This window comes from Vigna angularis, chromosome 4 (genome assembly GCF_016808095.1).
Source record: "Vigna angularis cultivar LongXiaoDou No.4 chromosome 4, ASM1680809v1, whole genome shotgun sequence".
Lineage (NCBI taxonomy): Eukaryota > Viridiplantae > Streptophyta > Magnoliopsida > Fabales > Fabaceae > Vigna > Vigna angularis.
In genome coordinates this window covers 5,853,056-5,870,587 of record NC_068973.1, presented here as the reverse complement: position 1 = coordinate 5,870,587, position 17,532 = coordinate 5,853,056, and the positions used below count along the sequence as shown (strand labels likewise).

The 17,532-nt window shown below is 32.9% G+C and overlaps 3 protein-coding genes across 7 annotated transcripts; 2 read left to right on the top strand and 1 right to left on the bottom strand.

Annotated features, from left to right (window-relative positions):
* The first annotated feature begins 803 nt into the window (after positions 1 to 803).
* On the top strand, positions 804 to 9,059 carry LOC108331763 (CBL-interacting serine/threonine-protein kinase 23). Its single transcript, XM_017566676.2, has 15 exons — positions 804 to 1,568; positions 5,245 to 5,307; positions 5,432 to 5,503; positions 5,618 to 5,725; positions 5,808 to 5,888; positions 5,980 to 6,033; positions 6,114 to 6,239; positions 6,628 to 6,717; positions 6,858 to 6,977; positions 7,073 to 7,201; positions 7,399 to 7,515; positions 7,643 to 7,699; positions 7,806 to 7,880; positions 8,091 to 8,199; positions 8,808 to 9,059. Exons 1-15 carry the CDS (start codon positions 1,377 to 1,379, stop codon positions 8,825 to 8,827), a joined length of 1,413 nt encoding a protein of 470 aa, XP_017422165.1. The 5' UTR covers positions 804 to 1,376; the 3' UTR covers positions 8,828 to 9,059.
* A 1,237-nt stretch (positions 9,060 to 10,296) lies between these two features.
* Positions 10,297 to 11,452, top strand: LOC108330789 (transcription termination factor MTEF1, chloroplastic). Its single transcript, XM_017565339.2, has one exon. The coding sequence runs from the start codon at positions 10,348 to 10,350 to the stop codon at positions 11,371 to 11,373; it is 1,026 nt and encodes a 341-aa protein (XP_017420828.2). The 5' UTR covers positions 10,297 to 10,347; the 3' UTR covers positions 11,374 to 11,452.
* Positions 11,453 to 12,371: 919 nt separating this feature from the next.
* Positions 12,372 to 16,304, bottom strand: LOC108332141 (uncharacterized). Of its 5 annotated transcripts, XR_001832477.2 has the most exons (9): positions 16,138 to 16,303; positions 15,083 to 15,605; positions 14,243 to 14,772; positions 14,084 to 14,142; positions 13,502 to 13,597; positions 13,199 to 13,375; positions 13,039 to 13,087; positions 12,652 to 12,697; positions 12,372 to 12,523 (listed from the first exon to the last, which is right to left on the bottom strand). XR_001832477.2 is itself a non-coding variant. In XM_017567298.2 (7 exons), the coding sequence occupies exons 1-7, from the start codon at positions 16,184 to 16,186 to the stop codon at positions 13,003 to 13,005; spliced, it is 1,473 nt and encodes a 490-aa protein (XP_017422787.1). In that variant the 5' UTR covers positions 16,187 to 16,304; the 3' UTR covers positions 12,372 to 13,002. The 5 variants fall into 5 exon arrangements, 3 of the variants coding, with proteins under 3 accessions (XP_017422787.1, XP_017422788.1, XP_017422785.1); XR_001832476.2 differs by having other exon boundaries at positions 12,652 to 13,087; positions 16,138 to 16,301; XM_017567298.2 differs by having other exon boundaries at positions 12,372 to 13,041; positions 16,138 to 16,304.
* Between the last annotated feature and the right edge of the window lie 1,228 nt (positions 16,305 to 17,532).

Here is a 17,532-nt window from a genome sequence, read left to right as displayed (position 1 = left end):
TCTAGAGTTTTGTCATAATTTTGTCCTTAAAAAATGCATCCAAGGATGGAAGAAGGAGAAAGTATTTAAAGTGTCATTATTCTTGACTTCTAAGCTACGTGAGACTATTCAATATACTTAAACATAAGCTCTTAGTCAAAATCTAAAAGGAATAAAAGTTCACCTTTCAAGCATTCCTCATAAGCAACACCAGTAATGTTTCAATCCCAAGTTTAATGAGGTAACATCGTTATGTTCTTATTATTAAAATGTGTCTTTAAAAGTAATAAGATAAAATATATTTAAAGTTTTATTGATCTCGACTCTTAACAATTAAGACAGAAATATATAATATTATATATTATTCAATTAAATTTTTTGTTTCAATGATATGTTATTTTCTATTTTGATTGAAGTTAAAATGATTTCTTCAAATATAAATGTATTTTTTTATTGGGTATTGAAATTTTCTAAAAGCTATACGTCAAGTAATTCTAAAAAAGTAAAAGAAATATTATGAATTTTAATACATATTCAATTTGTCTAAACTATACAAAAAAAATTAAAGAAAAATATTTTAACATATTATTATCGATCCTTGATCAATTAAGCCATAGTATAACTGCTATTTTTTAAAAATATTTAATCATCGTTATTATTGAATGTCTAATAATAATAAATATTTTTTCAATCAAATCTAAGGTTACTTATAATAATATAATAATGACATATAATATTCAAACTAATACCGATTCACGAGTTATATGTTATAAAAGACAAATAATGGAGGATTTTTCTTTGTACAACCGCTCAAGTTTTCGTCATTTTGTTTTATAGAAAACAATTATATTTAAGCAGACTCACATGAGCACCAACGTTCATAAAATCATAGTCAGAGAAAACCATTCCTCGTTCGCGCATTCATTCACCGCTAACATTCATTCCTTTCTTCTTCAGATTCAAACCAGCCCAAGCATACACCAACGAAGAAAAATCGAAATCCACGTCTTCGATTCGTATCATTATCAGCAAGAGGGGAAAATCTTTTATCAAAAGGCTTCTGGCTTCCCACGAAGCTTCATTTGATTTTCCTCTTTCAGAAATTTTCAGCTCCTCAGATTCTCCGCAAATGATGGAGTCCTCCTTCGATCCATCGGTAAACGATTCACCGACCTTTTTTCTCTTGAACCGCCGCGATTAAATTGCTCAGATCCAACGGTCAACGCCGGTTGATTGCGAAGAAAAAAGGGGAAGGAAGATGAAGATGGCGAAGTCTCGCGTGTGGCAGCCACTGAAGAAGAAGAGAAGTTGATATTATAGAGAGAGCGAAAGAGAGGAGAGAGAAGAGGGATTGTTGCAGAGAGAGGGGGGGAAGCGAGAGGAGGAGGAAGAGAGAGATGACGTCATGTTCGGGTCAGGGCAGCAGCGGGAGCAGCAGGACCCGTGTGGGGAAGTACGAGTTGGGTCGGACCCTGGGTGAGGGCAATTTCGCCAAGGTGAAGTTCGCTAGGCACGTGGAAAGCAGAGAGAACGTGGCCATCAAGATTCTCGACAAGGAGAAAGTTCTCAAGCACAAAATGATTGACCAGGTACCACTAATTTACAATTTGTTTTCTTAATTACGTCTTCTTATCTATCATTATTACTGTTAATAGGATTTGTTTTGGTTTGTGATCCTTCTATTTGTACTGAATTGTGATGCTGCATTTCATTGTGTGAAAATAAATACCAAACAAATTGAATATTTGACAGAGAAGATAAAAATAATAAGAAACAAAAATAATTTTTTAAAATTGTATGAAGAAAAATAAGATGAGAGTTTTAGAAATGAATGAAAATGAATAAGAAATTGTAAGATTAATTTGATTGTTTAATTTTCTCTGTGGCTACAGCTTAATATTGTGATAGATTTGTTTTAAGAAATGAAAGGAAATAAATAAATTTATTTTAAAAACCTGCTGTTTTATTTTTCTGCTGACTTCTGTAAGTCAGATAAGACCTTATGGACTCAGATAAACCCTGCAATCCACCAACTTTGGGAAGGCAGAAAAAATATTAATTTATTGGACTTATCTAATCTGTGTAGTATGTTGTTGGATTCCATAGGAAGGAATAACAAAAAAATATCTATAAAACTGACCATGACTATTTTTAATGCATTCTCACAAAAATGGATATTTTAATTATCTACTCACTGACGAGATATACCCAACTTGTGATTATTGCAATTTGTTTAAATATTTATTTTAAAATAATTGACTTAAAGTTATTTACATAAAGTGTTTAAAAGAATAAATGATTTTTTTATAATTTTACTTTATAGTTTTTTTTATTTGGATGTATAAAACTAAAATCATTTTCAAAAGAAACTTTATAGTTTTTTTTAGAAAGATTACTTTTATTTGTAGTAATATTTTATTATATAATTTATTTAAAATTATATTTGACTATTATTTTTTTATTTAGTTTTATATTTTTTTAAATAATTTTTGAATATATTTTTTCTTAAAGAATCAGAATATTTATAAATATTAGCCAATAACGCACTTATGACATTGACATCTTTACCAACTCCTGCCGAGATGCTTCCGAGCACTGGTCAATACTATTGAATCTTGAGTCTGAAAGATATGGATGGGAGAAGACTAAGGTTAAGTGGATAAATATTTTTTTTTCCTACTTTAAAAGTTTAAGTTTTGATTTTTTAAAATTTATTGTCCATTTTTTTTAATATTTTCTAGAATTAATAATGAGTCAATAAAAATAATGGAGAGATTTAAGTGAACAAAACTTAGGAAGAAAAAAAAACTCAAAATCTAAACTATCAAAGAGACCAAGACCAAATAATTATTGTTCTTCATGCAAGATTATTTCCCTTATCATCCCTGCACTTGCTACTTTGGACAAAACAGGTGTTATAGTTGTTATATTAACCATGTTTTCTTATAAATATATTAGAGCTTAATTTATCTATTGTTTGCATAATATTATAAAAACATGCAATAGATGAATATATTAATTATTATACAATGACAAAAATGACGAGGTTAACTTTAATGAATGTGCATAAAAGACTCTACCAAAGGGAAGTTTTGAAACATCTTAGTTTTCAATTTTTTTAGATGATTGCTTATACTCTAACCGAAAATGATGAAATTCAATTTGAACAAATAATTGGATGGGTGGATAAATAAAATTGTAGAAAATGAATAATTATAATTAAGTTTTAGTGGTTTAGAATATTTTTGAGGATTCATTCAATTTGAGTTTATGATTTAATATTTATAAATTTATAAATGTATTTTAAATTTTATTTTTCTGTAATATATTTTATGAAAATTTAATACTAAATTATATAATATTATAGTTTATTATAATTATTATAATTAAAATTACACATGTTATTTTTTGATTAAATATTCATTATATTTATTTAAAATAACAAATACTTTTTTTTAAAAAAAATTAGTTTAATATGAATTCATCGAATAATCCATTCAAATTAACTCATAACCTAAACTACTTAGAATTTCTATTTTCAAAATTCAATAAATTAAATAATCAAATAAAAATTTTAAAATATTAAATTTGAGTTATATTAAATTAGTCATATTATATTTGAATTTGATATAACCCGAATTTATATAATTCTTTTTAGATTATTATATAATGTTTTAATTTAACTTTTTAATACAAACCTTTATAGCATTCATATTTTATTGAATTATAATATCTGGTTTTGAAGTTCTTAAAATACAAATTCTTATTTAAAATCGAATTTTAAATTTTATACTATATTTACCTATTCTAATAAGAAAATTTTGTAATATTCATATATCAAATTCTTAATCCTTATTATTATGGATGACTTTATTTGACATAATATGAGGTCATTTATGGGTTTCAGTTAGGTTATTTGTTTTTCCAGACTCTTTTGAAAATTGTAAAAGGGTGGCGTGTGGTTTGTTGTCCGTTGTTGGTTTGTCACACTGTTAGACCTTTTAGAATGTGGAAGTCAAAACAACATTTATTAAAGTGAATTTTGTCGTCTTCGTAGAGGGTTAGAGTTTTTAAGTTTTGGGTTGACTCTGCTGTCTTGAGGTGTATGGAGAAAGCAGAACAGAATGTGCAAATAAACTAGAAGTGAAACCTATTTATTTATTTTAGAAAAGTAAAATTGGTTTCTGTACAGTTAATTTAAATATTAAATAAAATTAGCATGATTTAAAATTAATTAGACACTAACTATATACTTTGAAATGGTTTTATTGAAAAAATAAGCTAAACAGGATAGTATATTTTATCGAATTTGTTTACTTTTGTCTAAATCATGGGATTTTTGAAAGGGAAAAAACTATCCTATATTAACTACAAGGGAAGTGAAAAAGGGGAAAACACTAGATAAAGACTGAATTGATTATGAAAATAACTTAGTGGACCAAAGCGTAGTACTGTTTATTGTAGATCTGTGTTCTGGTTTTGATTTTTTGTGTGGGTATTATAGTTTTTTAAAATATGTTTTTATATTTTCATTTTGGTACAGTTAATTTTATCTTTATTTCTTTCTATCTTTTATTTCCAAATTTAACCTAAAGAAATACTATGAGAGAAGATATAATAAATTAGCTATTTTGCATGTGTTTGACTTTATAATCTAGCTGGTAAAAATAACTTGTTTCTATTTTATAAGTTAATTGCTAGTTAATAAATTTTGTAATAATAAGGTAATTTATTAGATTAAAAGTTTTTTTGTTGAGTTAACTCATAAATTAATTGATAAATATAAAATGACGTAACTATATAAATTTTATTTTATAAATAAAATTTACATTTTTTTAGAAAAAGCATATTATAATTTTAGATTTATTTTAAAATAATTAAATTTTTATTAACCTTTGTAATGCTTATATTTTTTTTTGAAGTTACATGTTTCTTATTTAGACTAGACATCTTATTTAAATTAGTTCTTCCAATAAGTAGTAATCAAATTTAATTTTTATTTATTTTCTTAAATTTATATTTTTATTTCTTAATTTAAACTATTAAATTTCTTCTTCTTTTTTAAATTTTTTATTGTGTAATATTTCTATAATATTATGTAACAAATATTGATTACTTTTGGAAAATAGATAAAGAGAGTTAAAAAAATTATGAACAATAAAAAAAATATTAAAATATAAAAGTTAAGAATACAGTTTTTAGTGCTTTCTTTTAGTATAGTTACTCTTGCCTTCCTGACGTTTTCCACTGTTCACTGATATGCAGATAAAACGGGAAATATCCACAATGAAACTTATTAGACATCCAAATGTCATACGTATGCATGAGGTTAGAATACAGTAAATGATTTCCCAGTTACTTTACATTTTGTATCATTTGTTTTTTTTTTTTCATATTTTCCCTGTCTTTCAATCTTTCCAAACTTCATTATAAATGACTAATCCTTGCGTAGGTAATGGCTAGCAAAACAAAGATATACATTGTATTGGAATTTGTTACTGGTGGAGAGCTGTTTGATAAAATTGTAAGGCAGTTTCTATCTTTTCCGTGAGCTTATGAAGGCCTGAGTCCTTGTATTATCTCGTCGGTCTTTATATAACTCTTCTACTGTGTTTTTGTTGCTATTAACTTGAGTCAGGCACGCAGCGGGAGGTTGAAAGAAGATGAAGCAAGAAAATATTTTCAACAGCTTATATGTGCTGTGGATTACTGCCATAGTAGAGGTGTTTTTCATAGAGACTTAAAGGTGTGTAACTCTTGCACCCTTCACATTTTTAGCAGATAAAAGAATATAAAATTAAATTGTTCCTTTGTTTTATCTGCTAAAGCCTGAGAATTTGTTGCTGGATGCTAATGGAGTGCTTAAAGTATCAGATTTTGGATTGAGTGCATTGCCTCAACAAGTTCGGGTGAGTACATTTAGTAATTTTTGAAAAAAGTGATAATATAATTACGTGTAATTGGAAACTGATTATCTTATGATTATCTTATTGATAATAGGAAGATGGGCTACTTCACACAACATGCGGTACGCCAAATTATGTTGCCCCAGAGGTAGATTGGCTTTTACCATTACATTTAATCTCATGAACTTTTATTTTTTCTTCTTTTATCACTACTTCCTTATCGTCTAGGTGATTCACAACAAAGGTTATGATGGTGCAAAGGCAGATCTGTGGTCATGTGGTGTTATTCTCTTTGTTTTAATGGCAGGCTATTTGCCCTTTGAAGAAACCAATCTAACGGCTTTATATAAAAAGGTGATTTTGATGACTCCATGTCCATTTCCTTCTGTTCACCTGACCGAACTCGATTCACATTATTCTGATCTTTCTCGAGGGCATAACAGTACAACTTAATTTTTCTCAAACATTTATTATCTTTAAAATCTGTGATTAGAATCTGTAAGAGTTGAAGCAGTTTACGAACTAATTACTAGAGGAATTCTTACGAATGCATGTATGCTCATTACTGTATTTTTCTTTCTTTGTTAAATGAGGTACCTTTTATGAATTAGATAATTAGCATGATTTATTTAATGTCGTGAAGCTGTCTAGAAAACTTATCATATTGACTTTTGTGAATCAAAAAGACAGTCCTTGTGTGCTTCTTTTTCGTTTATTTTGTTTTTCCTATTTCCCACGACAGATTTACAAGGCTGAGTTCACGTCTCCTCCATGGTTCTCTTCAAGTGCAAAGAAACTAATCAACAGAATACTTGATCCAAATCCTGCCACTGTATGCCCTTTTGTTTTCTTTTCTTATTTACTTATGATCTGTTACTAACCTGGTGTTTAACAAATATTCTTATTTTTCCCGCCATCTTACCAAATATGTGAAAAAACCTTTATCTGTTTTTATTTAATGATACGTAACAGAGGATTACATTTGCTGAGGTCGTTGAGAATGATTGGTTCAAGAAGGGATATAAGCCTCCCGTATTTGAACAGCCTGCTGTTAGTCTTGATGATGTAAATTCTATTTTCAGCGAATCTTTGGTAAGTCTTTGGTTCTGCTGGTTAGCCTGATTAATTTTTTTTTTCACCAAAGCTTGGATTCTAACCTCAATCTCAATATTGACTGCGGTACACAGGATTCGAAAAATCTTGTAGTTGAGAGGCGTGAAGAGGAGGGGCATGTGGCACCAGTGACAATGAATGCCTTTGAGCTTATATCTAAATCTCAAGGTCTCAACCTTAGTAGTCTGTTTGAGAAGCAAATGGTATGTGTATCTTCATAACTAAATGATTTGTATACTTTTCCTTATTACAACTGTGCATCACAGAAACCTGTAGAAAAAAGAAAAAATAAATAAAAAGAATATTTTCTTTTATTTTTACTTTCCGTTTCACAGACCATCATGTTATGCTATTTGTTTATTATAATGGTTAAGGCTAGTTGTATTTTTTTTACAACCAGGGACTTGTTAAAAGGGAAACACGATTCACTTCCAAATGTTCAGCAGATGAAATAATTTCAGAAATTGAGAAAGCTGCAGGACCCCTGGGTTTTGATGTTAAGAAGAACAACTGTAAGGTAAAAAAAAATGCATACTGTATAACTTATATATTTAGTTAATAACTTGGTATACATCTAATTTTTACTTTCTAGCACTAATAACTTGATATACATATCTGATTGTTTATCTTATGGTGCACCTCAGTTAAAGATTCAAGGGGAAAAGACTGGACGGAAAGGTCATCTGTCTGTAGCCACTGAGGTATATGTTTTCAAAGTATTATTTCATGATATGGGTGGCGTTCATATTAGTTTATTTCTATTCAGGAATCGTGACTGTTTCTAATGCTTTAAGAGCCGCTTTTCAGATCTTAGAGGTAGCCCCTTCGCTATACATGGTTGAGCTGCGTAAGTCTCAAGGAGATACTCTGGAATTTCACAAGGTAAGTTTGATGCAAAAAATATGTATGTATTTGTTTATAGAAGTACAATTAAGACCTCTATATTATCAATACTTGTGATGAAAAAAGCAGCACTTTTCTCCATCTTTAGATTATTATTGTGGTTACAGATCATCGAGTAAAGCGACTCTTTTGTAAAACAAATTTTCATTTTCATTAGCTTTGCTTGGACTAACTTGTCTTTCTTTGAAGTTCTACAAAAATCTTGCTACTGGACTGAAAGACATTGTTTGGAAAGCTGAGCCTATCGATGGAGGAAAGGACGGAGGAAAAGATGAAGGAAAGGATGGAGGAAAGGATGGTTCGTTTTCTATCAATCTTGATATTTGATTTGAAAGAACAATGATTTTAGCTATTTTTCTAACTATTATTAATGGGTGAAATGTCGAAATTTTATTTTTTTGGTTTGTGGTTTCGTAAATATTATTATTAGTATGTTTCGGGAGGAGGTCAATAGTGAATATGTTTGTTAGAGTTGCCAAAAGGATTGGAGCGTTTGGAAACTATTATAAATATGTTTTGACATAGATGAAAATGTTGGGAATCTAAGTGTGAGTCTAAGTTCTACATTGGATAAAAACGAGAAAGTAAAGTATATAAAGGTGAAAAACCCATTAATCCATTGCCTTAAGGTTTTGGGTAAAGAGTGGTATCGATTCCTTATATAGTTAGTTCGGATGTTATTGATGTTTGTGTAAGTTACAGGAAACCTCCTCGAGGAGGACCTAAGAGAAAGAGTTTCAAAATGACCAATGGTTGAATAATTGACTTGTAGATTCGGCCTTACGGTGAAGTCGTTTCCTGATTTGGAGTTATACAAATATGTTTTATAGTACTTGTTTTTAGCCATGGTTTTTTCCCATTAATTTGAACTTGTAAAGTAATATGATTTTCAATTTCTATGAGCAGGTGCCAAACCATCAAAATAACTGTCATCCAAAATTTGATCTCCGTACGAAGTGCAATCACTGGTTGTGTTATTAGTGTGCTCATTGAGGATTCTGTCATGGACTCTTTTCCTCGTCAGTACAAATTCCCTTTACTTGAATTCTATAGGTGTAACTTTAATTTTTGTGCTGTCACAAACTTTACAAATCCAAAAGGGAAAACTAATGTTTGTTTATATGGCTGTTTGCTTATGGAAATTAGCTTTTATTTAAATCGTAGATTGATGATTTTTTCATTTTTGTGCTGTTACAAACCTCAAATGCAAAAGCGAAATCTAGGCCAACTAAGCAGGCATTTGTTTTTGCAGGGCTTTAAAGAGAAGTTTCTTATATTATCATTTTTAAGTCAAATGATCAATATATAAGTGTTGACCTTAGCATTGCTTCAATTAAATTATTTCAGTAATTAATAATTGAATTAGTTTTCTATAATTGGAAGAATGTATGATCATGGATTAAATTGGTGGTAACTCAAATTTCCCAAACATTTCGCCTCAATATCTTGTGATTTTTAAAAGGTTAATGAAACCCTTTTCTTTTCAATTTGAAAGAAGTAAAAAAACACTTTAGGCCAACTAAACATTTCTGGCATTTGTTTGCAAGTTGGCTTTAGATAAGTTTCTTATATTATCATTTTTAAATCAAATGATCTATACATCCATCCTTTTAATCTTAAAATAGCCTTGAGCTTAGTATTGCTTTAATTAAATAATTTCAGTAATTAATTATTGAATTAGTTTTTATAATTGGAAGATTATATGATCATCAACAGGGGGGTTAAATAGGTGGTAATTCAAATCTCGCAAACTCTTCTCCCAATATCGTGTGTTTTTTAAAAGGTTAAAACCTTTTTTTTAATTAATTACTAATTTGAAATAAGTTCAGAAAACAGTTTAAAATACTATTATGATAAATGTAAAAAAAGGAAAAAAATCACATTTCTTTTTATCTTATTTACTTGAAGCTACAGGAGTCATAAAGTGAATGAGAGGTAAAAAAAAGGTTCTGAATTCAACTTTCTAAACTCCACGTCTTTTTAACGGTGGAAGAACCGTTTGCCTTAAAACCACCACTATCTTTCAATGTTGTTGAGAGAAGAAGGGAGATCGAAGATGAAGTGCAATAGTGAAGAAAGAAGAAGAAAAAAGCTTTCTGTTTTTAATATAATTTGATAAGGGTAATGGGGAAAGCTTAAAACTTAGAGGTATGCAAAAAACAATAATGGGGTGCATAAAGAAATAGCCGAAAACAAATGCACCGACAGTGGAACAATAAGCCCACTACAAAAAAATAATTAAAACAAAAAATTACAATCAAGGCCCAACAAAGAAATTTCAACCCAAAGCTAATCTTACTTGATGAAAAGAAGAACCGAAATAATTGTTTCTTTCTACCCCTTCGTCAATATTTTGAGAAGAAATAGAGATACACAAATAAATAAGAAGAAAGATGCAATCTATGTTGCGGTGATATCCCTTTTCAGCCAATCAAATTTCCAATATATGCATACGTGTCATGCCTCAATGGTATGGCATCTCCATAATACCACACCCTTTACCCTATCCGTTCTTCTCTCTCTATATGCCTCACTCTCTCTTTCTCTCTCTTCACTCTCCGCCATGCCCCCAGCCGCCGGAGCCGTCGCGTTGCACTCTTCCCTTTGCTCCACCGCTTCTGAGAAACCGTATTCTCCTCTAAGATCAACCCTTCTGCATGTGGCACCCAAACCCAAAAGCCTCCTCCAAAGTCACCCACTTTACCCTCCAACCCACGCCAAACTCTCCCTTGAATTCAAAGAGAAAATTCTCTGCCTTGAGGTAATGGGTATTGATGCAGGCAAAGCACTCTCCCAAAACCCCGATCTTCGCACAGCCACCATGGAATCCATACAGTCCATCATCACCTTCCTTTTCTCCAATGGCATTCTTGAGAAGGACCTGCCCAGAATCTTTGGCATGTGCCCCAAGATTCTCACTGCTGACATCAAAACTGATCTCACCCCAGTTTTTGATTTCATCTTGAATGAACTCAAAGTCCCCGAAAATAGCTTCAGGAGGGTGATCAATAAGTGCCCAAGATTGCTTACATCCAGTGTTAAAGACCAGCTCAGGCCAGCTTTGGTTTACCTAAGGAGACTTGGATTCAAGGATTCGGGGGCCTTGGCTTATCAAGATTCTGTTCTCTTGGTGTCTAATGTAGAACACACCCTCATCCCTAAACTTAGGTTTTTGGAGACTTTGGGACTTTCCAAGGATGAGATTAGGAATATGGTGTTGAGATGCCCGGCACTGCTCACTTTCAGTATAGAGAATAATTTTCAGCCAAAGTATGACTATTTTGCTGGGGAAATGGGGAGAAAAGTGGAGGAGCTGAAAGAGTTTCCTCAGTACTTTGCTTTTAGTTTGGAAAACAGGATAAAACCTAGACACACCGAGGTTGTGCAGAGTGGGATCACTTTACCTTTGTCAGTGATGCTTAAAAGCACTGATGAAGAATTTAGGGAGCTGTTAAAGCAGGGATGTGGGTGACTATAGTGGGTGCATTCCATTATGTGTATTTACTTCTGTGAATGCAAAGTTTTCCAATGAAGTTGAACTGTTTGATAAATTGTTTATATGTCTTGTATTTTTTACTCTTAGTACATACTTTCTTAGTATATACTAGTTAAGTTTCCGTCTCAAATCTCTGGTTTCGTTTTTATAGTATTGAGTATATTGATGATACTGAGAAGAAAAGCTGAATTAAGTTCTATGTGTAGTAATTTCATATTTTATCAATGGAACTTGGAAACTTTATCATCTAGGCTAGCAGTTAGAAAAGCAGTTTCTGCAAGAATAGAATTTAAATAATCTGTCAAAAAATATAAGATCATCAACAATGAAAATATGACATGATGTAGGTGTTGTAGGTTTCATATTTTCCTACCAGTAGCCAGTAGGTGTAAGAGTGGAAATTTAAATGCAGGTTTGCAGTACGATGCCTTGTTCTAAGCAGTAACTATACGAGATGCTTAAAATATGCAATTTTATAATTTGACAGTATCTAGACAAAGCTAGAAATCTATGAAGTAGGAAAAAGGCTAAGGAAATCTGTGCACTAAGGATAAAATTATCTAGCCCAAATAGTTCATTTGTAAATGGGTTGCAGTTGATAAGATCTTAATGGAATAGATTCAAAAATTAAAAAAAAAGTGCTTCTTTCTTGATTTCATGATACTGGGAACAAAAGGTGAAAATGTTAAGTAATTTCATATTTATCAATGGAACTTGAAAGGACATGTTTGGATTAATTTGCAAATTGGAGTTAAGTTTGTAAGTATGCAAAAGTAATTCCAACTTTTATTTGTACAAAATTATGTTCAGGCAAATATTGATGTTTATATATATTTTAAAGATGATCAAACATGCTACGAAACTAAATTTTTTATCTAAACTGAATTTGAATTGGACCACTCCAAACCAAACACCACATATGGTGGAAATTTTATCATATAGGTCAAAAGTCAGAAAAAAAAATCTCTGCAAGATTGAAATATAATCAAGAGACCAACGACATAGAAATTACATGTAAATGATGTAGGTGTAAAAGGTTACATATTTTCCTGAATAGCCAATATGTGTAAACATGGAAATTTAGAATAGGTAGCAGTTGGACCGAGGCCTTGTTCACAGCAGTAGCCTGATACATGATACCGGAAATATTTCAATTTTACAATTTGACCATTTGTAGGCATACCAAGAAATCTCTGTTGTAGGAAAAAGGGCTAAAGGAATCTAAGAGCATGTGATGATAACTGATAAGCTTACCCAGCAGAAAGAGCTGAAAAGGTTGATGGGCTGCTGTTGATGAGATCTGAATAGAATAAGGTTCCAAAAGAATAATAAAAAGCTAATTTCTTGGTTTCATGTCATCATATACAAATCAAGTACTGAAACCAACCAAATAACTTCCTGTTAACTACTTCCAAAATAATACCTACAAAAGCGTCAAACAACTTATGATACAAACACAAAACAATAGAGCCATGATCCATCAGTCAACAGTTTGTACAAATGGACATGCTGCTTTCAAATTTCATGTACATCTTGTGTATTTGCTGGATGGATATGATCACTTTAGTCATTCAAAATGTTTATCTCGATGTTTTCCCACGAACTTTAAACCAAAACCGAGTTATCAGGAATTGGAGTCACCTGCTGTTTAGAAGGAAACGTCTTCAGAAATGAATGCAGTCCATGCATCCTGTTCCAAAGTAGATATGAACTTAATTTCTATGTTGATCCTTAGCCGATATTTTATTGTCTCTGAAACAAATAGTAGGTTTTATGCATATATAACACATATTTCACAAACCTGAAGAATGGAGAAAGCCTTCTCTGCTATATACTTTTGTAGGAGTGTTGCGCCTCTTTGCTGCAGTTTGTCAGGGTGGAGGCATAATCTTGCTTTCTGATAGGCCTTCTTCACTTGTGAACTTTCTATTAGGTTCGGAAGAGGAACAGCATACCAGCCACTCTCAGGCCATAAAATCTTTTATTGAAAACATAAAATAATGTCAATTCTCCAGTTGTCTTCATGCTTAGAAAGGGGTATAAAATTACAGAAGATTCAATAATCTCGTCAATACTAAAATATCAGTAACAAAGAAAACATTACATGATGTAGTGTTGAAAGGAGTAGCCGAATGTCAGTTTCCTTGCCAGATGACCACAATCTTATATCTCTGTCCAGCTTCTCTGTTTCTGTCTGTCCCTTCATAGAAACAACAGAACATCAATATAAATCTGTGTTCTAAGATAAAAGAAATGGAAGTAAAGGAAAATCCTAGTAATGGTCATAGTCACGTATTTCACAAAGTAGGAAGTTTCAGCTGCTTTAAAATATAAGAAGACAAGTTAAATAGGAGAGGAATTGCAGCCGGATTAAACTCCTACTCATTTCTAATCACAAATATTTGGTTCCTTTCCTTACATTTTTTTTATTATGGACTGTTTTGATCACAACCTGTAAATAAAGTATATTATACAACTTGAGGTAATATTTATCATTTCTTTCTATGACCATGTATTTTTATCAATTTCTGAAATGATATTGTCTGAATGGAATTGATTTCATCAATTTTTCACGAAGTATTTTATATTTTTCTAATTTGAAATTTCTATCGAAAACTATAGGCATATAACGCATACGTTTATTTAGTTACTCATAAGCAATGTTTTTTCCAATATATCATACTACCTTGGAAGATTTAATGTTTCCCGATTCATCACTATGGCATTCACCTGCATCAGACCTTCCTGCATTATATCATGCAGGTTTGAATTAGTTTGAAATTATTCTTTTAAGATAAGCTGAAAAAATCAAGCACAAAATTTTATTTCCGGTTAAGACAATCACCTTCCACGGCTATAGTTTGTTCACTGCTTTCATTTCTGAAGCTTGATTCTTCATCAGAATTTCGTGATTGAAATTTCTCCTTGGCCCATGCTATTGCTTCATCAATGTCTGCTGTTCCACAACTTTCCTCTCTGAGGTTGGAGTTGACCTCTATGACATAGGAGCTCATAACTTCATCATCGTCCTGTTCTATGACGAATTCTGGAAGAATATAATCATGAACCGAGGATTTTGCCTCAGGTTCTTGACAAAGGCCAGAGACAGCAGAGAACGGGGAACTGAGTTCCCAGTCCTCAGCGGATACCTTCATGCTTTGGTATGAATTGGATTCGAGACTAATTGTCTCTGGCGAGGAGACTCTTCGTGAGAATCCGAAATGAGGACTCTTGAAGGTCTCCTTGTACTCATTATCCTGACAATGAACTTCAAATGAGTGATTATTGAATAGAAAAAGTGGTCCCCCTTGTTTAATTGGGTGTTCCTCAGGCATCATAGTGGTTGAGTTCCATCTGCATGGGACATTTATTGGCCTGCAACAATCACCCAGAAAGAAACCTCAGACTTCCCATAACCATAACTCTGTCAATCATATTACTTTATAATTTTTCACAATATTAAGGAATGCCACAGACAGTGATGTTTATTTTCCAGAAAAGATATTTCGTCTACTAAATTTACTGAAAGAAAAATCCTTGCAATACATTTTCTATATTACACTCCTTCTTACTCTTTCAATTCAGAACCGCAAATAGAGCTAATCACAGAGGGCAAAATGGTCAATTCAGAACGTAGCAGAAGGACTCTCGAAACAGTTAGTTAGTTGGGATTTCATTTCAGTACCTGAGTTTAGAAGCAAAGGCAGATAATGCCACGTCATCACCGATAGCCGGCCGGAGAGGGCTCAGCTCCTCGGAACTCAGCGCCGACGACGAATTCGACTTCGATTTAGCCTTCGACTGCGGCCCCGACCGCTCCCGCGACCGCCGGTCATCATCCGACCCGAATATGTCGCTGTAAAACGCCTCGTTCTTGGCTGGAATCCGGAACACCGGCAGGCTCCGGCCGCCCTTCGACTTTGCCGGAGACGAGAACTCCGGCGGTCGGAAAACCTCCTCGTAGAAGGAATTGGACCTGGAGAACTTGTGCGCGAGGAGGCTCCTCGGCGGGCCTCCGAAGACATCGGCAAAGTCGTCGGGGTCGAGGGTTTCCGCCTCGGCGGTGGCGGCGAAGAAGATGGAGCGGCGCGTGCGGGAGGCGGAGCGGTCCTCCATGGATCTGCGGCGAGGGAGCCCCGGCGTGAGTCCCATTCGCATTCTCCACGACTCGTCCATTTTCCGGCGAGGTTGTTTGACCGGAATATTGACTAGAAGAAACAAAGTGTGGGTTGCGCTTATATATAGAGTTGAGGAACATAAAACAAAAGGTAATGAAAAAAATAAAAAGAAAAACAGTTTTTGTGAAAAAAGCCATTGATTGACTTTTACCCTTTTTCTTTGAGCTTTAGTTATTTTCTAGTAATCAAGAAGCTCATCATCTACAGTTACTGCCATTGATTGCGTTGCTCTAATCACAGTTTAATCTTACAACATTCTTTCAACTTCAATTGTTAAAGATGTGGTTTGGACAAAAGCATTCACCCTTAACCTAGATGTTTGATAGAGTGAATAGTTAAATAATTTGTGGAGTAATTAAGCGGGTTGAGATTAATGAAGATAAAAAGATTTTTCCATAGTGTGATGGTTAAGAAAGGATGGTTGCTTAATATTTTGGCCTTGCCATTATTGTGGTGTTGTTTGTTGAATGATCAATTTTTGGTTTGTGTGAATGATTAGTGATAAGTGATGGGAAATGCATAGTGGAATAATGTGCAATAGAGCTAGAGTTGCTTTGATTACCTGGAAAGATGCATAGGCTGGAATTGGAAGTCCCCACAGACATCATCATGCTGTTGCTGGCTATGTTTGATTTCCCCTTCTCCTTTTCATTATGCTTTTAATTTTCTTTTTGGGTGGGGGCAAGTGGTTTTGTTCTATGCCAGTGTCCACCCTTTTGCTTTGTCCTCATGCAATGTGGGTTTGTAGAGCCATATTTCAAGATTCAGGAAAAGAATAAGAGGATAAAATTCATTTATGGAATGTACTGTGTGTATGTATGTATCTGGGGATACCGTCACTCTCTAATACTTTGCTTTCATATGAGGGAATTAGATCAAGGTGTCAGAACCATGGAATTACGTGTATGGCTCATGATAAAGTTGCCAACGGGGCAGGTGAGGGAAAGGATGATTGGTACCTCACAAGGGGACACTGCCTGCCTTAAATTCATTTCTGATCACACCCTTTTCTGCCTCACTCTTCTTTAAACTTCCATTTAGAGATCATAATCAATGCATTTCAGGTGAGACTATCATACACTAACACAGAGGCCTAATCATTCTCAGGTCTTTCATTTCTATATAATATGCAATTTGTCTTTCGTATTTTAATTTATCTGGCTGAAATAACCACAGGGGAACATATACAGTCCCAAAGAATTGTGGTGCTAAGAACAAACAACAAGGTTAAGTATTGATAAAGCTGTACTTAGGAAGAAGACCAATTTGTTAATTGTTTTATTATGAAAAGAGTTAGCCAATTAATTGGACCACAAAACATGGTTTGCCTCCCATATTATGTGGTGGTCCAAAAGCATAATTCAGAGGTGAAGTGAGTTAAGTCTACTGTTTAGTGTGGTAGGTGAAGGGGAACAAGTGTAATTAAAAACTCATGATTTTTGATAATCATGGATCAATACAATTAGTCCTGGGTCCATCAGATATTTCTGTTCACTGCTTTTGTCAATCTGTCCTGAAGTGCATTCCATTCATAAGAAGCTATCAGGTTCTGTTTTTCCAGCCTATGCAGCAACACATTCACAAGTTAACAATAATAATATTATATGGGTATTTTGCACGTCAATTTTTTAGATCACTTTATTACACCACTTTTTCAATACTTACAATTAGATTGATTACAAATGAAGGTGACCCCGTGCAAGTATAATAATGTTAAAGGTGATATAACACAAAGTAAGCAATGTGGTGCACCTGTCAATTCGAGCAACACTAATTCTTCCGCAAACCGTGTTTGTTCCCTTCCTCATTGTATTCAGATTTGGAAGAAGTTGTTTCTCTTCATTTTGTAATCATCCCACTTGTTCTATCTTCACTATCTGTTTCACTTTTCTCCAGGAAATTCAGCATGCTCAATTCCAATCTCAGGGCACTAAACTCTTCTCAAAAAATTGCTCAG